Below are 23,658 nucleotides of genomic sequence, written 5' to 3'. Positions count from 1 at the left end.
GTCCCAGCCTCCATGCCTTTGTACAGGCTGATCCTTCTCCCCACAGTTCCCCCCCTTTCCCTATCCAGAGCTCATTCCCTCCTCTGTGCTCCCCCTCGTCTCCGGCAGGCACACCCTCCGCTAGGCTCCAGAACACAGACGCTATGACTGAACCAGCCACCAGACATGGTGCCTTTCTCAAGGGCAGCGACTCTTTCTGATTTATCTGAACCCCGGGCATCGGGGCAGAGCCTCACCTGTGGCAGGCACCTGGAGGGCCTGTGGAATGAAGGTGTGTGAGAGAGACAGGAGTGAATGAATTCAATGAGCGAGTGCCGGGGGAGGAGAGGAGGGGCGAGCCGTGATCTCCTCACTCCTGAGAGCCCCACTCCCCGTCTCTGAGGCCGAGTGGCCACCCACCTTGGGAGGAGAGGTCGGGACAAGTCACCCAGACCACCACAGACCCCCGGCAAGGATACCCGCCCTTGTCTTGAAATTGACCTTGACTCTGCCCCATGGGTTCCCATGATCCCGCAGGGACAGGACTCGCAGGGAAGCCTGGCCTGCAGGTGGTAAATCACCAGGAGGAGAAATAACCTATAAAATCCTCTCCCAAAACGGTGCGTTTTGTATCCTGTAGTGAAAAGGGCTTTTAAAAGCACTGCTCACTCAGGTGGATTTATGGGGCTGCCGCCTGCCTCTCGCCTCTTCCTCCCACTCGTGTTCACAGTCCCTGGGGCTAGATCCCCCTGGGTTCCCTGATGGCTCTTGGTCCAGGGAGAAACAGGGTAGCACCTCTTCCCTGCCCTGCTGTTCTGGGGCTGCCCGGGGCCGGCTGGGTGCCTGGGAGGGCGAGGTGCGGGGCGGGGGGGGAGGTGGTGGTGTGTGGTCTGACCCTACAGAAGCTCCCTATGGCCCGGCACAGAGCTGAAGTCCCTCCTTTCACACCCTTCTTCAGGCAAGCTGTTGTCTCCAGAAGGTCTCTCCCATTTGTTGTCATCTGCAAATGGGTCACCAGGGAGGGAAAGATGGCATGCATGCCCAGGCTGGAAAGGATTTAAGAGATCAGCTAGACTAATCCCCTCATTGTACAGATGAAGAAACTGAGTCACAGAGAGGCTAAGGTGCTTGCTCAGAGCCTCTTAGTGTGGTAATAGAATTATGGAAGAGCTTGGGCTCTGGTGCAGACTACATGAGGTGAACCCCGCTCTGCCACTTCCTGGCTCTGTGGCCCTGTGCATGTAGCTTGACCTCTCTGAGCCTCCATTCTCTCATCTTCACGTTGGATTGTGAGAATTAGACAAGGTAAGTCATGTAAAGCTCTAATACAGTGCTTGAAGCTTAGGGCTTAATAAATATGCCCGGCTTAGTCTTAGTGCGTTGGAATAGTCCTCATTTTTATTAATAGCAGAGCTGGGTTTTGAACCCGGATTGCTTGACTCTGAGCATGGTTTTCTTGCCACTTCTGCTGGGCAGCCTCTGCTGAGAGCATCCCCTCTCGCAGAGTGCACAGAGCACAGGGCGGGGAGTTTTTGATGGGGAATGAGCACTGAAGTCAGTGAGTCACCCCAGGAAGACTGGCCTGGTGCCAGGACCTCAGCAACAGGGCCTGGCGGGAGGCAGAGGGAGAAAGTAGAGATCCTGTTGCAGGGGTGAGGCTCCCTGATGGAGTCCAGGGGCACTAGGTATCTGACTCCCCACCCCGAGGTCAGGCCTGGCCCAGGGTTTAAGGACTGGTGAGATGGCTGTGGCGTCCAGACCTCTGGGATGGGCTGATTATGCTAAGGCAAGTGTCAGCTGGCCGGAGGATTGATGGGGCCGTGAGTCACTCCCTGGCTGTTCTGGGTTGTCACATCCCTGCCCGAGACCTCAGGAATGCGTGTCTGATTTCTCTTGACTGATGCTGCTCAAGCCTGGGCCCTGGCAGGTACCAGGAAGGCCTCTCTGATGTCTTCATTTCCCCTTCACACCCCGACCCTCCTCCCAACTGGGCATCCCCTCCTCCCTTCTTTAGACTCTCAGGGCTCCTTAGGGGCCCCCTTGACCTGGGGGTCCTCTGCGTTTATGGGGTTATGCCCGTGTTATAAGCTGGGCTCAGGCGGTGGTGTATAACTTGGAGGTCAGAGGGACCTGTGATCACTCCAAGGGCCTCCGAGGCACCCAGACTCGCCACTCTCCTACCTCTGCACTGTTGCCCATACTGTGATTCTGCCTGGAATGCCCGTATGTGGCTGCCCTGCCCCAGATAATCTCAGCAAGCCCACTCCTGCCTCACCTTCAGTGTTTCTATTATGCCCTCAAAAGCTGCCTTATCTGGCAAGCCCATCCAGATTGACCCCAAGTGGAATCCCTTAAAAAGCCTCCCAGAGCACATTCTCTGCCTTTCTCCTTTTTCTTTTGTATCATAAACATTTGTTAATTCATTTGGGAAATATTTATGGTGTTCAGCACTGGGGACCCAGGCCATCATGGCCCCCACAGTCCTGTGGGAGAGGGAGGCATGGAACAAATACAGGTAGAATTATATCTGTGATGAGTCTGCAAGGAGAGCTGGCCAAATCTGAGGGCATATGGGAGGCCCCTGAGGAGAAGACTGGGGAGAGACTGAAGGATGTGCAGGGTCCCCTGGGCAAAGGGGGCTTCCATTCCAGGCCGTGGGAACAGTGTGCCAAGGCCCTGTGGCAGGAGGAGCTGGCAATTCTGAAAGACCCATTGAAGCCACTGGGGCTGGAGTCCAGGGGGCAGATCATGAGGGGGCCTTAGGGACTTCACCAAGGAGCCAGGCCTTCATCCCTGGAGCCCTGGGGAGCTTGGAAGTGGGTGGAGCTGGTCATTCGCCAGATCTGATCTACATTTTTAAAGATCCCTCTGGGTGCCCTTGGAGAATGAGTTGGGGCAGGGAGGCAGGATTGGAGGCAGCAAAAGCAGCAAGGAGTCTCCTGCGGGCATCTAGGAAGGGCCCAGGCCACCTCTCTGGCTGGACAGTGAGACCCTTGGGGTTAGAAAGCCCAGCACAGAGCCTGGCTGGCACGTGGCGAAGCTCAGAGAACATGCTCTGAGTGAGCTGTTGACCAGCATCCTTCCCCGTCAAAGGAGATTTGGGTCCTAAGGATTGCATCTATAAACCCCTGCTCTCTTTTTCCTTCCAGCTAATGGCTACGCTGGCCCCTGGTGGTCAAAGTCCGGGCAATAAAAATGATGACAATGCCAGTGATGATGATAGTGGCATCAGCCACTATTTACTGTGTGCCGGGAAATGGGCTGAGTTCTTTAGGTGTGTGATCTCATTGACTCATTACAGCCACCTTTGAGGTGGCTACTGTTGTCCCCATTCCGCAGCAGAGGAAACGGGCTCGGACGGTCAGGTCGCTGGCCGAAGGCCCGTAGCCATTAAGCAGTGGAGCCCTCTGCTACCATGCTTCTCGGGGGAGGGAGGATGAAAGGTATCTGCATTTCACCTGGGGATGCCTAGAGGTTGAGGTAACCCTGGGACCTACAGAGGGCTGTCGAGTGGTGGAGTTTCAGGTGTGATGATGGGCAGAAGGAGAAATGTTTGGGGCAGGGGTCTCTGGATAGGGCTGGGGTCCTATGGAACAACCTGCCAGGCTCAAGACTCCGAGAAACCGCACGTTCAGGGAGCTGTGAAGACAAGTCTTCAGGGTGTGAGAGAAGCAAACAGGTCGTCCTCAGATTCTGACACAAAGTAAGACCCTGCACGCGGAGCAGGGGGATCATGGTGCCAGCAGCATGGAGCTCTTTTCTCCCCTTAGACCCAAGATCTGGGCTCCCAGCTCTTCGAGCTCACGGGGCCATTTCCCTTCCTGCTACATTTGTGAACCTGAGCACGTGGGGGCCGATGTGTTTGGCCTGTGTGTCAGCGTAATTCCGCGAGTGCCTGCTGACAGCTGAGTATGTGTGTATATTTGTGAGCTCGTTTCAGTGTATTTGTGTGTTTCATGGTTGTGTATGTGCGTGCGTGTGCTGGTCAGTGTGCACATGTGTTTATGTGTGTGTATCTCTGTGCAGTGCTGGTGGGGAGACTTGTATGTTTACACATGCATTTCTTTGAGGCCATGGGCCTCCCCCCACCGTGTGCCTTTGTATGCAGGCATGTCCTTGACCTTTGTGTGTTTCTGGCCCTGTGTATTTCTGCATGTGAACATGTTTAGGTGTGGTTATCCTAGCAATATTTTAATGCAAGAGTGACCCCTAAGCGCCAGGCCCCAGCCCCCTCCTGGCTCTCCTGGCCCATGGCTTGGTTCTCCTTGTGTGACCCGAGTCATCTGGCTGCCTTCTCTGGGTAAGGTGGAGTGTGGAGGTCTTAGGTTCAAAGGAGCAGCGGATTAGGGAGGGTTCTGTGGGCATAGGGTGGCCTGTGAGTAGGTGGCCACCAGGAAGGCACCAACTTAATCCTGGCCTAAAATACCTCCCGTCGTTCACCCGTCACAGTGTCTGACATTCCACCATTAGTGAGTCATTCCCCAGCTGGGACCCTCTTTGATGGTGCATACCTCCCAGGGGAGGAGGCCAGGGAAGCCTGACAGCTTGCTGAAGGCAGAGCCTCAGGAACAGGGAAAGAGGGCAGGAGGAATTGTGTATCTGAAGGACTCGGGCAAAGCCACAGAATTTGCTGGGACTGTTAATGCCGGGCGTGGGAGAGCCCAGCTGTGGACGGCAGCCCTCTAGCCTTATAGAATCATCAGATAGCCCTGGAAAGGAGCATGGTGATCACCCAGCCCAGCCCCTCATAATACAGATGGGAAGACTGAGGCCTGGAAAGAGGAAATGTGGGGGCCTGGGACGTTCTTGAAATGTGGGGTGCTAGCATTGCAAAGAGCACTGGATGAGGAGAGAGGGTGCGAGGAGAGAGGTTCTGCCCTGCTTGGTCACTCTGGGCAAGTCCCCCTGCCTTCTGGGTCTCGAGTGCCTCATCTGTACCATGTGGGCATTGGCCTGGATGCCCCCTGTGGGCCCTCCTGGCTCTCACCCTGGGACCCTGAAATCAGGGCCCCTCACCGCCCCCAGCCCCTTCTCGGAGCCTGTGCCAGGGTGGGGTGAAGTGTCCCTACCAGGCTTCCAGCCTGAGTGCCCAGCACATCTCCTCTCTTGGGACTGAGAGAGGTGGCGCTCTCTGACTGGGATCTTCCCTGCCCTTTCCTGTTTATTTAGGTGTGCTTTTGGCATTTGTGCAAAGCCCCAGATAGATTCTGAGAGGCTTCTTCCTTGAAGGATCTCTGTTTGGGTGCAGGCCTTAGAAACAGCCGCCGGAGGAGGAGCCAGGCCTGGGCTGAGGCAGGGCCTATGGGGTTTTGGTTCTACCTCTGTCCTGGGCACTGCCTCAGTGGGAGTCAAAGGCAGGTCAGGCCCGTCTGCCATCGAGGGTGCAGGACCGAGTAGATGATGGAGTTGGGAGGGAACTCACCCTTGAGAGAGCACCTACTCTGTGCCAGGCATGGTGCTCAGGGCCTTACACTCAGGTGAGACCAGTGGTGACACCTGACACCCCGGTGCCCAGATGGTGGTGCTGGCATGCAAACCCCTGGTCTCCTAGGTGCTGTCTCCTGGGCGGGGAGTGAGGCGTGTGGGAGGATGGACTGGGCAAGGTCCCCCTTCCCTGAGCCTCCAAGTCCTCACCTATGACAGCCCTGCACTCAGGGAGAGAGCGTACCTTCCCTGCTTTCCTCCCATCCCCGAGGCCCAGCACGGTGCCTGGGGCCAAGTGGGGAGGATGGGCTGAGCTGTCAGTTCCTGTTCTGGCCTTTGACTTGTGTGTGTGCACATGCAAGTGTGTGTGTGTGTGTGTGTGTGCGCGCGCGCGCGCGCGCGCAGGTGTAAGGGGTCCCCACCCTGCCCACCCCAGGGCCAGAACTCTCCTGGTTACAGTCCCAGCTCCTTTACCACTTTCAGCAACTGGCTCAAATTCTCTGAGCCTCCATTTCTGCACCAAAGACCCAAAACATTCTGAATTCTAGAGCACATGGCCTCCTGAGGATTCTTAATAAGAGGCATTGGGACCTCCTAGGCATCCTCTCTAGGGCTTGGGGGTGTTCAGTGATTGCCACGGGCAGAGGCACTTGGCGAGCAGGAGCTCAGTAACTGATAAAATGCAAATTCTTTTTTTTTTTTTAAAGACTTTTTATTTATTTATTTTTCCCCCAAAGCCCCAGCAGACAGTTGTCTGTCATAGCTGCACATCCTTCTAGTTGCCCTATGTGGGACGCGGCCCCAGCATGGCCAGAGGAGCGGTGCGTCGGTGCGCACCCGGGATCCGAACCCGGGCCGCCGGCAGCACAGTGCGCGCACTTAACCGCCAAGCCACGGGGCCGGCCCTCAGTAGCTGATAATTTATCATCATCATCATTGCTTGGGATTGAACTGGGTGCATGAAGAAATCATGTGTCTGGAATTCTGAAAGGCCTTTGAGAAAGTCTCTCAGAAGATCCTGGAGAAGGAGCAGGGTTGTGGGCCAGATGTCAGGATGGTGGCGGAGTGGCTGGAACTAGGGTCGGGGGGCTGCCGAGAATGCAGGTCCTTCCAGCCGGAGACCCCACTGCCTCTGTCCTCCACTGGGGTCTGCCCTGCACTTTGGTCAGTGACATGGATGGAAGCCAGGGGGCCTGTGGATCAGCTGGGAGGGAGGATGTCCAAATGGGCAGTGAGCTGTCACAGAGAGGGGCAGGGGCGACCCGGCTGTCCACATCCAGCCGCCCATGGGCTGGGGTGGTGGCACCAGGCAGCAGCCTCATGCAAAAGCGCCGGGGGCCTTAGTTGACCTAAGCACCATGGCCCAGCGGCCTGAGAAGCAGGCGGGAGCACGGCTGTGTTAGTGGAGGCAGAGGGCCCCGTCTGGGGAGGAAGCACGCCTGGTCTCCACAGACCACGGGCTGCTCGCTGAGCGTCAGCCCTCAGTCCCAGCTCTAATGAATGAAAGCTGAGGCCTCCCCCTGTGCGGCTCGCCGCCCCGAGCACTTTGTATCTCTGAGTCTCTCTGAAGTTGCTCTAGAAAAAAGAGCTTTTTAAAAAGAGTTCAAAACTACCAGACTAGCTGATATTCTGTGGCTCTAGGATGATTTTGTAAGCATGTTCATTCATTCACTAGGCATGACACCAGCCCTGTCCCTGCTGCCTGGCTGCCTTCAAGCTCCTCGGAGCCCAGACAGACTCCCACCTGCGGTGGCCACATACCTTCTCAGGGCAGAAATCGGGGCTTGTACTAGAGCCAACGTCAGTCATCATAATAATGAAGCTGGCACCTACTGTGTTTAGTTGCTTAATATTTACCGTTTTACTGGTGATCGCTTACCTTGTTTAATCCTTCCCACAACTCTATAAAGTAGGTACCATCGTTAGCCCATTTTACAGATAGGGACACCGAGGCTCAGAGAGGTCCAGGAATTTGCCCACAGCTCATCTGAGTTAAGATTTGAATACACATGGTGTGAGAGGACTCTAGCCGGCCCAAGGCGTGTGATCAGTAGGACCGGCTTCTGTAGTCAGGAGTGGCCTCCTGGAGAAGGTGGGATAAAGTCAGGCCCTGGGGGTGTGGAAATGGGGGTCCAGAGCTTCATCTATCCTACTTAATCCTGACTGCAGCCCCCACCCGTCTCACAGAGAGCTGAGGACCTTGCCTGCTGTCTCCCGGCCAGGGTCTGGGGAGCCGGATCTGAGCCCATTCGTCTGCCTCTGGCTCCCAGCTCTCACCACTGGGCTGTCAGTGGGCTCCACCACAGTCCTAGAAAGTGGGCATCAGGAACCCTGTTTTACTGAAAGAAGGGATGTGATTTGCCCACTGCCCCTCACTAAAGGTTGACTTGGGTCTAGAACAAGATTTTCTGACCTGAAGACCAGTCAGTTCCTCTTCCCGAGTCCTGGGCTGCATCTGCCTCCAGAAACCAGAAGGGAAAGGAGAAAGGCTCATCTCCCTTTATCCAGGGCTGGATGAGGAGCCATGCTTGGCCCTCCATCCCATGAAGGAGGTCAGTAAGCACACTGTGAGGCTGGGCAGAGCAGGGAAGTGGAGTCCAAGGTCTTCGATTAACCTTGCTGTGTGACCTTGGGAAAGTTCCTTCCCCTCTCTGGGCCTCATTCACCCTCGGAATGCAGTCTTTTGGATCTGAGTCCCTTTCCAGCTGTGGCTTTCTGGGGTGATGAGCATTTGGTAAGCCTGCCATATGCAGGGCCCTGAGCTGGGTCCTCTGGGGGACACAAGGGCCTCCAAGGTGGACACATGTGATATAGTGGGGGCTTAATGGGGGCCCTTCTCAGTCTCCTAAAGAATCACTCTCCCCATGATCTGAGCTCCCTGGCCTCTTGTTAATCTGTACACTGCTCACCTCATAGTGTTCATGGCTGTCTTGGTCACTGTGTCTAGCACATAGTAGGCTTCCATAAATGGCAGATGAGTGAGTGTCATAGAGAGTTTGAGTCCCCAAGGTCATGGTGAGTTTGGGTGGGGGGAGGTACATTCAAAGTAGGCTTCAAGGAGGAGGCCGCTTGTTAGAGGAGCATTGGTGTAGCCTTAGGGGGAGGGGTGGAGAAAGAAAGTGACACATGTCCCACTCAACCTCCTAGAAGGGAGAAAAGAATTTTTTTTTTTTAAACTCAGAAATAGGATAAAGCTGTCAGTATTGCTACATAACGAGCTACATAAATTGTGAAACATGCTTCTGGTTCTTTGTGCCACAAGAGTGTAAAAATTGTGACATTTTCATCAGTGTAGAAAATAAAAACCAAGAAAAAGTACAAGCCCATTGGGGGAACTTGCTTGACAACACCTGTGAGAGAAGACCCCTGCCAAGTTCGCCGGGTGCATCGCCCCTCCCCCATGCCTGGCAAGAGGCCAAGGTTGGGAGAGCCCAGAGCTTAGGCAAAGGTGCGGGTCCCTGCCTTCATGCTATGTCTCCTGGAGAGCCTACTGTCCCCTGGTCTGCACCATTTGTGGTCCCTCTGCATTAGGCATTGTCCTGTCTACGGGTCACCCCTCAGGAGGAGGGTCCCTCCTGCAGCCCCTAACACCAAAGAGAGATTTGCTGAATTGCAGCTGATGTTAATGCTGGGCTGCAGAGGTGAGCGGCATCTGGACTCCACCCCCTGGGAAGGCCTTCCCGGTGACTGTGGATTTCAGCTGGGCCTTGAAGGATGTGCAGAATTCTGACAGGTGGCCACAGGGGTAGGTCTCCTTTGGATATGAGAGATTTAGGGGGAGAAAGACAGGAAAAGGGAAAGCTTGAAGAGGGTGGGCAGAAGAGGGGGCTCCTGTGGAAAAAGCTCTGGCATTAGGTAGGCCTGGAAGCTGTGCGTCCTTGGTCGAGTCATTTTACCTCTCTGAGCAAGGTTTCGTCATTTGCAGAAAGGGATGTTTCTCTGTCATTTTCTGTTTGTGCGGGTGACATGAGATGATGTGTACAGCCAGCGTTTGACCTGGTCATGGCTAGGGTGCTGGGGCCATAGAGATGGACAGATCTGGCACATGGCACAGCCTATAGCAAACATCCACCTCTCCCCCTGGACCAGAGAGGGCTGCCAAGCCTACCCTTTATTGTGTGATGGATGAAACGTTCAGATTGTGTATAGCATTAACTACACAGTAAATTACTATCTCATTCACCTAGAATTGAGGCTGCAGTGGGTGAGTACCCAGAACCCCTCTCAGACAACTTCTCCCTCAGGGAATCCCCCTCCCCCTAGTTTTCCTTTCCCTCCAGCCACCTGTAGGTTCCAAGCCCAGAACACCCCAGGCTGTGGCCCCTTGAGCCTCCAGATCTACCCCATCATCTGTAAAGGGGCACTGGTTCAACCTGTATGTACTGAACGCTCTCCTCCCTGTCTCTTCCACTGGACCAGGAGCTCTTGGGGCTGCGGGTGGGATTAAGCTCTGTCCTCAGAGGCTAGTGCAGCCTGGTAGATGGACGAATGGCACGAATGGGGGCCCCGCGAAGGTTTGCCATCCTCCTCCCAGGGTCAGGAATGGAGCCAGGCAGCAGTCCCTCTAGCGAAGGTCCAGCCTTCCCTCAGACCTGGTTCCAAATCTTGAAGCATGCAGTGGGATCCTCAGCGCCCCCGCTCCTCCCTGAGCGAGGCGCTAGGGACCCTGTTCCCAAGGTGGTTGCCCCTGCTGGGGTACAACGGTTCCAGGCAAAGGGCGCCACCCTGAGGGCCACTGCCCATCGCCTGCGGAAGGAAAGGCGCCCGGGTTAGGGTCCGGGTGGCCAGGGTCCTACCAGGCGCTCGCCGGCCGGCCCCCAGAAGACCACACGCCTGCTCTCAGAGCCTTAGTTTCCCCGATCTGTACAACGAGGGGCTGAGAACACCGACCTCGCGGGTTGAGGAAAGCGCTTCGTCAATCCTGGACGGGGTAGGGGGCGTGGATTCCTCTAGGTGGATGGGGGTGTGTGACCTTGTTCCGGGAAGAAGTGGGGGCCGCGGCCGCCGAGCCCCCGGGGGTCCCCGCCCCTCTGCAGCCCCGCCCCCTTGTCCCTCGGACCCCCGCCCCCGCGCCCGGGGGACTCGGGCGGCCTCGGCCGCGGCCGGCGCGGCTCGGCTCGGCGTCGCCATGGCAACAGCGGCTTAGGGGCGGGGGCGACGTGGCGGGCTGGGCCGGCCGGCCGGGCGGGCGGCGCGGGTTGGGCTGGGCCGCGCTGCGCGGGCCGGGCCGTCGGCGCTCGGTCGGCGGGCGGGCGGCGAGCTGCTGGGGCCGAGCCCGAGCCCGCGCCCGCCCTCGGCCGCGCGGCCGCCCGAGCCAGGGCGCGGGGCCCGCCGGTCCCGGGCCCGCCGGCGCGCTAACCCCGCCTCCCCTTCCCCCTCTTGTCGCCCCGCGCGCAGGGCTTCCTCAGCCGCCGCCTCAAAGGCTCCATCAAGCGCACCAAGAGCCAGCCCAAGCTGGACCGCAACCACAGCTTCCGCCACATCCTGCCGGGGTTCCGGAGCGCCGCCGCCGCCGCCGCCTCCGCCGCCGCGGACAATGAGAGGTGAGCCCGCCGCCGCCGCCCGGCCCGGCCTCCGCGCGCCGCCGCCCCGGGTTGTGCCCCCGAGGGCGCGGGGACAAAGCGCGAGCCGGGGCCGGGGCGCGCCGAGAGCGGGAGGGCACCCCGCGCCGCCCTCCGGCAACTTGTGGGGCCGCCTCGGACTGGGGGGCACGACGGGGGGGCCCTTCTCTCTCCCCCCGGGGAGAGCAGGGGGTGCCCGAGGCTCGGGCGAGGCTGGCGGGAAGTGCTCTCGCCGGGAAGTCCTGCCTCGCCTTACCGAGGTGGGCATTGTTCCCTGGGCGGTACAGTGCCCGGAACTGGGGACAAGTGGCGTCTCCACCCCCAGGACCCATCCCCCTGCCTTTGGAGCCCCTGGCTGTCCGATACAAAAGGCGTTTTCGGCTCGGTTTTGCTGAGACCCAGTGGTGGGGAAAAGGGTGAACATCTGGAGGGGAGGAGCAGGGGGCTGGGCCGCTTAGGGGGCACATTTGCTCTAAGTAGGGCGCGTGCTCCGCTGGGGGCTGGGGCGAGCCGAGTGAGCAGTGCCCCGGCCCTGAGCTCAGGGGCATTGCCTGAGGCCGGGGAAGAAGGGCCTGGTCCTCTCCAGCCTGGGCAACTGCTTCCCTCCCTCACCTCTCCACTCCCAGGGGTGTCTCCTGTTCCCAGTTTCCTTTTCTCGGGCAAGCCGGCAGCAGGTGTGGAAATTCCAGGGGGAGGTTGCTTGTGGGGCAGAGGAGGAGAGGGAGGAGGCGGTTCAGCCTGCCAGGAGTCACCCGCAGGGGAGCAGGCTTCAGCTCGCAAGGGCAAGCCATCCTGTCCTCGTGCAGGGGCACTGGGCGGGCACAGTCTCTCAGGACCCAGGTCCCCCTCCTTGAGCCGTGCCAGCCACGGCACCTTTCCACTTGGGCACAGGCACAGTGATGGATTCCAGTGCCAGTTAGAACGTGTCCCTGCTCAGCTTGTGGAGGTGAAAGAACGGGCGGGCACCAAGGAGCCTTTTCAGCATTCAGCCCCGGCATCTCAGGCATCTGCCTTCGTAGGGCTGTGCCCCTGTGTATGATTGGCCAGTTGGCTCTCCCTGTAGGGCAGGCACAGGTAGAATGAAAATGTCTCTCCCCTCCCCCTTGGTTCCAGAAGGCAGAAGAGTACAAGTTATAGCTCAACTCCTGCCCAAGGTTGAGTGACTGTTTAACTGACCCCTAGCATTTTCTTGGCAAGTACCCCCTCCCACTCCCCAGTAGAATTACTAGACCTTTAATTTCCATCAGCCCAGAGCTGCTCTCCAGTGCATCCCCACCACTGCCTGCAGCTGGTTTCCTGCTCCAGCTGCCAAGCCCAGCTCGAGGCAGGACCCCCAGCCTTTCTCTGATGGCCACAGTGCCCCAGGGGACCAGGCGTGCCCTGGCAGGAAGATGCAGCCAGGCCAGAGCTCAGTGCTGGGTGCAGCCACTGCGTCTTTGAAAATCTCGCTTCCCATCTTTGTTATTGTCTGGGCGGCAGGCCACCCGGTCTACTGCCTTCTCCCTCCGCCCGGCCCCCGCCTCCGGCTTTCTCCCCCAGGAACATGCCCTTCTCTGCGCTTTCCTTGGCAGGGGTCAGGACCCTCTGCACCCGCATGCGGGGCCTTGTGTACGTACCCCGTTTTGTGTGCATGTGTTGGTTGTCCGTGGGAGCAGGAGAGACAGCAGGTGGTCCGGCCTCTGAATGGGTCTGTCCTCCCGGGAGCAGACAGCGTGCATGCCATGTTTACCTCCCTTCAGCGGAGAGCCGGCACCGAGAAGCCGGCAAACGCTCGGCTGGCAACCCTGGCCGGAGGTCGGGGCATGGCCGAGATGACCTCTCACAGGTCCTGTCCACCTTGGCCTCAGGTCATCCTTGCCACATCCTGAAGGAGTGCAGGGTGGGGGGGTTGGGAGTGAAATTATAAGCCCTTTTGTAGAAACGGTGGTTAAGCGGTAGCGGTTGGAGCAGAATGTCACTGGCGGTGGTGTGGAATTGTCTTATGAATTTTCTATAAACAAAATCTGGCTTGGTGGCTTCTCTGGCACAGGAAGGGAGCCCAGATTTCCCACGGACAGGCAGAGAGACTGAGTTTGAAATCCTTCTACCCAGCCTTGGAGCCTTGGAGGATTGGGGTCTCCTGATTTGCTGCTTTGCTTAGAGATAGATTTGTCGGCTGCTGCTGGGATGGATGGGCAGGTGGTTCTCTAGGGCAGTCCCTAGAGTCATGCTATTTAGAGTTGAGTGAGTAAAACCAACTGTGGGGACCCCCCCATGCCCTCTGCCCCAAACTCATGGGCAAACCCGGGTGAGTGGAGAGGCGCCTCCCCCTACTCCGACGTGGTGTGGCTGTGCTGTTGAAGACTGGGAGGACAGAACCCGCTGCCTTTGGCTTGGCCTAGCAGCGAGGAGGGGTTTGAATTCTGGCTCCATGGGACCCCCACTGGGTGGCCCTGCCTCTGGCTGGGGAGGGGGTAAGTGCAGAGACACCAGCCTCAGTGAGGGAATGGGGGTGGGAAGGTGGGGTGGGGGCTTCTGGCGTGGCAAGTGTGAGCCCTGGTCCCCGTGGCCTCCCCATGTAGATAAGCAGCCCAGGGCACTCGGAGGTGGTCACTTAGGTCCCGACTTGGGATGAAGCTGTCTGCTCGTGTTGAGGCGGCTTTGTTGCACGTTGTCTGCTGTGCTCCGAAAACTGCTGTGTTGGGGAGGTTATCTTTTGCGCTGGGATTCTCTCATCTGGAGGTTGGAAACCAGTTGGTTCTGCGCTGGTGTCTTTCTGCTCCCTGGGAAAGGAGTCTGCCCCAGATGTGGGAACGCTGAACCTGGCTGGTTGGGAGAGAGGGCTGATGTCTGGTTATGAGGCTGGGGTCAGGCCAGCCAGGGCTTGGTGGGCACAGTTGGGCTATGGGGGTCCTCCCCAGGACAGGTTTGAGCCTTTGTACTTATTCCCCTAAAATGGCCTGGGGGAGGTTCCCAGCTGGTCTCCAAAAATCCCTGGGCCCCTTGTCTGAGAAATGAGTGTCTCTCATTTCTTCTTTGGAGGTTTTGGAAATAAGCACCCAGGACAGGTAATCGTTTCTCCTGGATAACGGAAATGAATGCCGCTCAGAGGCTTTCCAGGTGAAAGGTGTGCTGGCAAAAGCATTTTTGTTTTGCGGGCTGGAAATGTTGCTGCTTCATTTACAAGGCTGTTTAGTGTCGGGAAAAGCGATCTAGGATGTGGTGGTTCTGCCTTCCCAGAAGATAATTTCCAAGTCACTCGTTTATTAATGTTTCTGAGCAGCTGGGAGGGTCAGCTGGCGATATTATATTTTCCTCATCCCTTTTCTCCCTGAGACTGTTTCTGGGTGTCTCTGGCCCTGCGCATGTGCTGGGAGTATACCCGTTCCGGCTGTCTACCTGTCCTCTGCCCCTGTAGTTAGTTACTCTGAAGGGGTAATACACAACTCCCCCCCCCCCCCCCGGCCCCGTGCTTCCCACTTGGCCTAGTGCAGAGCTTATCGCGTTAACGCGGGCAACTCGGGTAGGTATGCAAGGCTGATACATGCGGAGTTAGAGATTGATTGCCTCTTCCAGGGAATATGTGTGTGGCCTGGAGTTCCCACACCTGAAAGTTCCTAGTGGTGGGATGCCAGGCAGTGTAAGATCAGGGAAGGAGATACTTGGAAGTGGGGGTGGGAGCTTTCAGGGACTCTCAACTGGCCCTGAGTAGGCGGGAATCAGTTCCTCCCCTTTGGGTGAGGCAGTCTCTAGATGGGGAGAGGAAGCTTGAGAACAGGGGAAATGGAAGATGGGATCTGTTTTCCTGCTTTGGTTGTTGACAGTAGGTGCCGGAGGGGCTGGGCATCTAGGCCTGGCTTTTCTTGCCCTCTCTCCCTCCCCCACCATAGACAGTGAGGGCCTGATCCTTCTCCGCCTTCCCTTGGGTGATGTCGAGATGATTGTGCAGTTTAGACAGTCTCCAGGAGGAATGGGAAGTATGTGATCTTTGCATTTGAAGCCAGGCATTCCAGGGGCAAGTCACTGAACCTTTCTGAGCCTCAGTTTGCACATCTGCAAAATGGGCCTGATGATAATGTCACTGGAAACATTAATAATGTATTCAGCATGTATTTAATAGAAAGTGTCCTCTTCAGTGCTGTTTCCTTAGCAACTAACACTGGGTCTTGCACATTTCTTAAATGTTTCTAAAGTTTTATTAGATAAGTAATAACATGTGAAAGAAGCTAGACTGACATGTAGGTTTTTCAATAAGTGGTAGTTAATATTGGTAGGGAAAAGTCACTTCATTTTGGTAAGCCTCAGTTTTCTCATCAACATTATGGGAATAAAAACAAGCAATCATGCAGGGTTATTGTGAGGTTCAAAAGAAATACTAGATGTTGCTGTTCCTTGTAAGGTAAAGAGGGCTGTGCAGAGGATCATTATTACTTTGAGCAGAAGAAATAGCTGGGCAGAGTGACCCTTGTCCTGTCTACACCTGGGAAAGCAAACCTCTCCTACATGTGTTTTAAAAATCAGTTGTAAAAGTTCCGTCTTATGTTTGGGTCATACTTGTTTTTCATTTAGGCATTTATGTTATCTGTCTAGTTTTTCTTTATTAAAAATGGTGCTGGTATTTAAATCCTTAAATATTTATCTTTGTCTATGTCTCTGGTTGTTTCCATAGGATAAAGTCTTAGAAATGGAATTACTAGGTCAAAGAATATAAACAGCTTGAGGTTTTGGTAAAATGCCCCCTCCCCTCCACTGAAAGCCTGTACTAATTTACACTCCCCAGTGATTTTTGAGAGTGCTCACCTGTTTCCTCACACCCTAAAACATTGGATGTCATCATTAAAACAATCTTTGTTATTCGAATAGGCAGAAGAAGGGTATTTCTTTGTTACTTGCATTTCTGTGCTTGTTACTGATTGAATATTGTCTTCCTGAGTTTAATGGCCAGTAGGGGTTCTTCCTCAGAGTCTTGTCTGTTCCTGTCCTTTGCCTTCTGAACATTCTGACCAGCCCCTCACAGAATTCTTCGTTGCCCTGTTTGGCCTCCCTCAGCTCTGAGAAGCCCCACGTAGGCGGATCTTTGTTAAATGGGTCTCTGCCTTCCAAGAGGTATGGCAGGAGATTCAGTAATTACCTGCCAGGAAGGCTCACCCAGCTTTCCCCTCCCCTCCCCTCCCCTCCCCGCCTCTCCCCTCCTCTCCTCTCCGTAAGGGAATCAGATTTAATTCTTAATCCGATAATTATCATAAGGAGGCCTGGCTTTTACATAGCACTGGGAGAGGTCTTCCGCCCTCCAGGGTAGGTAGGCAGTGAAGGTACTGTTAGATTCAGGGAAACTGAGGCACGTGGTAAAAGGCATGGAGGTGGGCCCATCACAGAAGCCAGGCCTGTGACCAGGTCCTGACCTCCTGCGGCATTGTACTTGGAGCCCCATGGGCACCTTTGGGGGCAGGGCTGACCGGAGCCTCGTCTCCAGAGAGGGAGGGGAAAGCCACAGAACACGACCCGGGCGTAGAGAAGAACCAATTTATTTTTTGCTTTCTCATTTTTATCACCCTCCTTTTAGATCTGCGGCTCCCTCGTGTATCTTCCAGAGATCTGAGCTGGGCAATATTTTTAGGAACAGTGGAAATTAGCTAGTGAGAATGTGATCAGCCCCAGGCTGGGGTTTCGAAAGCTGGAGAAGCATTTCTTCGTACAGGCGTCTGTGGGCATGTGTGTGTCTGCGTGCATGCTTTCATATGTCTTGCAGGTATGCACCTGCCCTCATGAAGGTGTGTATATGCTATATGTGAATATCCTTGTCCATGCCTATGCATTTGAAATGATAATCACATGTAAAGCATTTGGAATAGTGCTTGGCACTTCATGTTGGATTGGACCATATGAAGTGGCAATTTTTATAGGTCAAATATGGACATATGGTTCAATCTAGTAAGTGCTCAATAACTGTTGGCTACCATTATTATGATTGTGTCTGTTTTCTTCTTATGCGTACATGTCTACCAGTGTGTGCATGTGTGTTTACACCCACCCTGTTGTGCCGGGTGTGTAGTGTGTTCTGTGTTTGAGCTCTCACGTGCATATCTGCGTGCGTGTGCAGTATCTGTTTGGGTGTGTGGCCACTGAGCTGGCCAGTTTTGTGAACAAACTGCCCACTGTCTTGGGGAAAACCTCCCAGGGCTCAGCATATACCCGAGCCCTCAGGACAGCAGCCCTCTTAATCCCCTCATGCCTGTAGGTGCCAGGGGAGCCTGGGCCTGGGGTGCCAGGCCCGAAGGGTGCTGTGAGGTCTATTGCATTCTCCCAAGTAACCCCGCCTATTTCCAGGTCCCATGTCTGAGGATATGCAAATTGACTCTTTAATGGAATTCCTTTGCAAAATATTACTTGAACCAGAAAGTTAATTACCAGGCTCTAATTAATGGCTATTTTAGAAGGCCACAGAAGAGAGCTGGAGATCATAGGGAGACTGAAAAGGCAGGAAGGAAAACATCAAGCTCCCCCGGCTGGCTTGGTGACTCCTTCCCAAGTGGCAGGGCACACATAGCTTCTCCCGTGCTCTGAGCTGCAGCGCAGTCCCCTGTGGTGATGGGCTGTGGGTGAGTGAAAGAGCACCCCTTGCATGCAGAACCTCTGGTATCCTGGTCTTCTGGCCGTCATTCCATCCATTTGTGAGGAGTGGCCTGGGCTGCCCTCCCAGCCTGATGGTGGGGTGTGTGAGCAGCTGTGGATAGCAAGCCCGGACCAAGGTGAGGCTGAGTCCCCCACCCCCAGCCCTCTGAGGCCTCCAGCAGCCAGGTGACGTGCCCAAGGCCTGGGCTATGGAAGGGACAGTCACTGGCCACTCTAACCCTCTCCTACCCCTCCAGGAGCTTTTGGGCTGCTGCCTCAGGCGCCCCTGCCCCCTCCCCGAAGAGCTTGAGAGCCTGAGGCAGCTTCCCGAAGGGCCAACTCTCCACCGGGGTGGGCTCCCTCCTCTTCGCGCTCCCCCTCAGTGCTCATGTGGAGTCACCTGTGATCATGCCTGCCCACCTGCCTCAAAGAACAGGCCGAAAGCCCAGAGGAGGCTATTGTGATGGAAATGATGTGGAAGTTTCCCCCCCAGCCCCGGGTGCCAGGAAGTGTTGCCTATGTTGCCATCCCCTCCTGAGATGGAGGGAGTCTCTGTCCTCTGTGGGCATGTGTGGGTGTGAGCTTGTGGGTGGGCACACAGTGTCTCACAAATACCAGGAGGCATAGCTTTGGCTGCCCACCAAGTGTTGTCTGCGGGCCACACCGCATGCCACCTGGGCGTGCACATGTAAGAACCTTCCTTGGCATTTGGAAGGCGGGTCCTGTGGAGGCCACCATTGTGCACCAGAGGCCCTCTCTGAGCCAGGCTGATGGTGGGGCGAGGACTCGGGAAGGAGAGGGAGACAGGATCCCCACCTGCCACGGTCCCAGGCAGCCTGCCTGGGAATACCCTGGGCATTCCTGGGGGAGGGTAAGAAGTAACCCAAAGGCTGGAGGTCAAGCCTGATCCTGGGGACATGTCAAGAATAGGGCCTCCCCTGACACCCTCACGTGCACCTGCTCAGAAAGCCTGCATGCACCTGACTCCTGGGGTTGTCCCGTCGAAGACCTCCGCTGACTGCCTGGGGTGGGCTGGTTGGAGGCTCTAACAGAGCACTTTCTGCCTTGAGGAGGAGCTCAGTGTTTGCCCAGTGAGTAACTGAATGTCCTTTGGTTTTCTAGGAGGGGAAGGGCCAGAGGGCAGCCCCAGGAACTCCTTAGAAGTTCCCCCAAAGGCAGCCTGAGCAGTGCTTTGCAGCCCCTCCTGCTGCCACTGTACCCTGACTGCCACAGGCCAAGCCAGAGCCACAGAGCGCAAGAGTTACAGGGACTCAGCTCCTGGGCCTGGCCCTGCTGCTGACTCAGTGTGATCAACTTTGGAAAAGCCACTGAGTCTCAGTTTTCTCATCTCTCTAGTGGGGCAGGAATTGGCCCAGATAGAAGGTGGGTTTGCACATTTCCTGCATCAGATGCTCTGCGGGCTGAGTTACTCCTAGTCATAGTGATCCCCCATCTCCCTTTTCCGGTTGGCAGCCCCCATGGGGGAGCTGAGGGGCCCTTCTCCAGCCCCTGTTCCAGCTGGCTCTGGGCACTGCCCCCTTAATCCCGGCACCGTCACCTGCCTGTTACCCTGACCTTTCTTGCACCCTCAGGGCCCTTGTTTGCAGGCCAGGCCTGATTGGAAAAGAGCGCATTGGGCAGAGATATAGATGCCACCCTGGTAGCACAGGCCCTAATTTGATGTGACGTTGTCGTGGGGAGTTTTCATACCGAGGGCAGTGAATTAGTGCGGCGTCTGCCTGTGCCCACTGACTAAGGGGAAGTTAATTTCATGCTCTGTCTTTTTGACATTCATAATCAAAGCGTTGTATTGCAGCTGCAGACTGTTAGCACGTGAAGGATGTGTGAGCCTCAACAGTTACTGTTTCTGGAGTGGGCGAGATGGATTAATAGATTGTTCACAGCCCCACCCCTTTGCTGCTTATCCCCCTTCCTGCCCTCTTTTGCCCTTTCCAGCTTCCCCAGATTTCATCAGAAAACTCGGTCCCAGACGTGACTCGGCCTAAAACCCTACTCTTGTCTTAGAAGCCCAGGGGCTGGCCCCTAGGCGGGACTGACCCGCCCACCCCAGGAAGGACCTGTACAAAGAAGGATTGCCTGGGACACCTGAAAAAATGCAGATTCTTGGGCCTCGCCCAAGAACTTCCGAATTACACTCTTTGGTGGAGGAGTCGTGCTTCCCCAAAGTTTGAGAACCACTGCCCAGAGTTTCTTTTGCAGAGGGGCAGGAATGGTGTGCCAGTGACTTGCCTAGGCACTGCCCATGCCATAATCTTATCACTTCCTCATTGTGAGAGGGTTTCTCATTTCCCGTTTCAGAGATGTAGAAACTGAACCTCCAAGAGGGGAACATGACTGGCCCAAAGTCACCCACTGGGGGACCTTGTGCTCAGGCCTTCCATTGCCTGCTTGATGCCTAAAATCCCCCATCAGCAGGCTGTGCCCTTTCTTTTGACAGTTGTGATGCCTTTTGAAAGAAGTCTTCCCCCTCCTTGAGGAGTGCCAGCAGCCACCTTTTGTGCTTGCACAGGGCTCCCCACTGTGAAAAGCTCTTTCATACTGGCACCCTGGGTCTCCTAAGGGTGCTTGAAGTAATCAGAGCATTTATGATTGTGATCTGCATTTTCTAGGTGAGGTGGGTGAGGCTCAGGAGGTGAAGGGGCAGATCCGGAGTTGGAACTTGTCTCCTAACTCCAGGTCCAGTGCTCGCCCACCTGTGCCACCAAGGCCTACTCTTCTTGCTGACTCCCCAGTTACAGGTGGGGAAACTGAGCTTCAGAGCAGTGTCGTCACCTACCAGGATCGAGTGAGTGGCAGTCATGTGATTCAAGCCCAGGTCCACTGAGTCAAAGCCCAGAGGACAGGACTAGCCAACATTTCAGGGCTGAACCAGGTGCCCTGGGCCCCCACCTGGGAATGGAGGTCTTTCAGCACGGCCTGGAGGGTCTCTGCTCAGGGATGAGAGTGGCTGTCTATGCAGAGGCCCCTGGGAGAGGTCAGGCAGGTGGGGTGGGCTGCAGTCCTGACTGAGGAGGCCAGATACCTGCTGGGGGTTGAGGGAAGAGGATGGAGGTGGGAGAGCAGGGGGACGTGGAGCTGGAATTTGAAGCCGTGGCTGCCTTACTCAAAGCCCCATCCCTCACTGCCTGTTGCGGAGGAGGTCTGTACCAGATGTGCCTGAGTCAGTCACCCAGAGTCACCCAGAGCTGTTCCAAGGCCTGACTCCACTGACTGCTTCTCTCTGAGCCTCAGTTTCCCCATCTCAATAAAGCAGAAACCAAAACTACTATCTTGGGGCCCGGCTAATGCAGGGTGGTGTGTCCAGTCTTTCCTGGGCTTTGCTGCGCTGCCTTCAGGTCATGAGGCCCCTGTGGCTGTGGTAGAATGGAGCCTTGGTGGCAGGGTGGGACCAGATGTCTTTCATCTTTGCGCTCTTCATGACATGTCTCTCTTGGGGCGGTGATAACACCAGCACCCCCTGCCCTTGAATGGCCACTCGTGGTGGACCAGGCTCCTGCCTGGCACCTTCTTGTGCATTTTCTCATTTCATCCTCACAACAGCATTGTGAAGAGTGGGTGCTGTTACCCTCCTCATTTTACCGGGAAGAAAACTGAGGCACAGAGAGACTGAGCAACTTGCCCAAGTCCTGTAGCTCATAGGGGCTGAGCTGGGATTCCAACCCAGACAGCCTGGCTTTGTTGTATAAAGGCCCGCCATCAGCCACTATTGTGCATGGTCTCTGTTCATACGCTCCGTTTTACAGACAACATGCTCTGTCAGTGATCACATCAGTAAATTCCCTGCTATTTATGAAGCGTCCGCTGCGTGCCAGGCATTGTGCGTTGTGTAGACGTCATCTCTAATCCTCTTGACTACCCCGGTTTTATCCTCCCCCCATTTTACAGGTGATGAAACCAGCCGTCTCAGAGGGGTAAGATCCCTTATCGGGGATTACCATCATGATAGATTTAGAATCTAGGTCTCTTTGGACCCAAAGCCAGGGCCCTGTCTAGTGTAACAGCTAACAGGATGTGCACACCCTCTGGGCCAGGCCTGCTCTCAGCACTTCCCTGAGAGGGACTCGCTTCATCCTCACAACAGCCCTGGGCGACACGCTGTCGTTTTCTCTGGTTTACAACCAGGAAACGTGAGTTGCGCAGCTGGAATGGCAGACTGAGGACTCGAACCCAAGTAGCTTGGCTCCCAAGTCTGTGCTCTTAACTACTGCATGGTGCTGTCCTCTCCCTATTTTGCACATGAGGAAACTGAGGCTCTGACAGGTAAAAGCCACTTGCCTTGAGTCGGACAGCAGATGAGTGGCAGAGATGGGATTTGCACCTGGATCTTTCCAGAGTGTTTTACTGTCTCTCACATAAGAGAACATGGCAGCCACCATTGGGGGCTGGGGGACTGTCCCAGAGTCACCCAGGGCTCTGCAGAAGGCAGTTGTGGGTACTGACGTCCTAAGGTGTTGGGGGTGGCAGAGGAAGGTGGGCCTTCCTCCTGATCTCAGTGGGTGGGGTCCCCAGCATGTGAGGGCAGGGCCGGCTCTGTGACTGCCCCCCACATTTGCAGTTGATCAGTGATTCTAAGTGCCTTTCTCCGTGGGCTCCCCCAGGGTTCTGGGCTCCCACACCTCTTTTCGTCTTGGCAGAGCTAACAAGCCACAGCTGCATTTGGATCGATTGATTTATGATGCTGGGTAAGGTCAGGCAGGTGGAAGAGGTCATGGGTGGGCTAACCGGCCTTGCACATCACCTCCCCTTCCCCACCAGGTCAGCATGTAGAGGTTACTTTCATCATTGCCCAGGAGAGTGAAGAGAAAACAGGGTGATGATGGCAGAGACTCCTCAGAGCAGCCTTTGTCCTGACCTGTGGGAAGATGGGTGGGTCTGGTGCTGAGACCTCCAGCTAGACTGGCTGAGGGGGTCACTGATGGTGCAGCCAGGCTCTCGGCTGATGTAGCGCTCTGTGGACCTGAGATGGCGCTGGGCATGTGCACAACTGCTGGGCTTCAGGGAAGGAGCTGGAAGTGGCTGTGGGGCAGTGGCAGTGCCATGGCCTGGCATTCTGCCGAGAGCCCCGTCCAGCCTGCCTGAGGTGGTCTGGTCCAGCTGCCCCAGGCACGTGACGTCCACAGTTTTGATGATGGTCGTTTATGAGAGTAGTGAAAACCTACTCCAGGGGATTTCAGAGTCAAAGGGAGGTGGAGCTGGCAGGGGATTTAGTGAGCAGTCTGTCCAGAGTTTCTCAAACTCCGTTCCCGGGGTTCCGGGAGGTAAGACTAGATGTGTTCCTCCACAGGCCCTGTGGGCATCCTCACTCTGGGGGAATCACTCTGTGATCCAGGACATTGAAGGCTTGAGAGGTTCTGCAGTCAAGAAGCCAGTTTCACCTTCTTCAATCCAGGGTTTCCTGTCCCCCAGCCCCACCCCAGGAGCAGCTGTCGGCATCTGTGGAGCAGCAGTGTTCTGCAGAACATTCTTCGGTAAACACTAATTTGAGGTGTTACCTCTCCTTAGAAGTGTGCTTTTTAAGAGGGAACTTTGGAAGTGTTCCATGCCTCTAGGGCTTGCAGGAGTAAGCCTTGAATGATGGCGTTGCTGGCCCAGCAACAGGTATGGGGGTATGTTTTTTTGGAAAAAGGCCTCCTCAGGTCCTCAGAATCATTCCTCAAAGCAGCTCCCAGCTCTCCTGTGTGTGGGATGGGGCCTGGATTTGGTCAGAGCCCTCTGTGGGCCCAGAGTGTGGGGGTTTAGTCTCCCTTTTGTGGGTTGGGTGGCTTCCTTCTTGTACTTGGCTGCTTGGAATCTGGGCATCCCCATCCCCCTCTAGACTCCTGCAGAAGGCAGCAATCCGGCAGAGGCTGCCCACTGATTTGCATAATTGCACCGTCCCCTGAATAATTAATAAAGCTCTGTCCTTGCTGAGAGCAAAGTCTGCACCATTATGGATGGGTTTGCCATGGATGGGTTTGCCGGAGCTCTTCCAGGGAGCCAGTGGTTCCCGGACTCCTCAGCCTTTCCTGGCATGGGCCCCCCCAGAGAGAGGAGAGGGCACTGGGTTGGAGGGGGTGTGTCCACATGGCGCCGGTAGCATCAT

The 23,658-nt window shown here is 55.9% G+C and overlaps 1 protein-coding gene across 9 annotated transcripts in view; it reads left to right on the top strand.

The window, feature by feature from the left end:
• The window catches only part of DAB2IP (DAB2 interacting protein), a 169,612-nt gene that overhangs the window by 74,546 nt on the left and 71,408 nt on the right, over positions 1-23,658 (top strand). For 7 of the 9 annotated variants that reach the window (XM_014782113.2, XM_014782112.2, XM_004423391.3 and 4 more), the window contains one exon: positions 10,801-10,946. The exons of 1 other annotated variant lie outside the window; for it this stretch is intronic. In XM_014782113.2, coding sequence (XP_014637599.2) covers positions 10,801-10,946 — 146 coding nt within the window. Of the gene's footprint in view, positions 1-10,800; positions 10,947-22,911; positions 23,045-23,658 lie in introns of those variants that run through there. One more of the 9 variants, XM_087419167.1, reaches the window with a different exon arrangement.

This window comes from Ceratotherium simum, chromosome 29 (genome assembly GCF_057802395.1).
Source record: "Ceratotherium simum simum isolate JZ-2026a chromosome 29, ASM5780239v1, whole genome shotgun sequence".
Lineage (NCBI taxonomy): Eukaryota > Metazoa > Chordata > Mammalia > Perissodactyla > Rhinocerotidae > Ceratotherium > Ceratotherium simum.
Note: the sequence above shows the minus strand (reverse complement) of the source record. Positions and strands in the feature narration are given on the sequence as shown.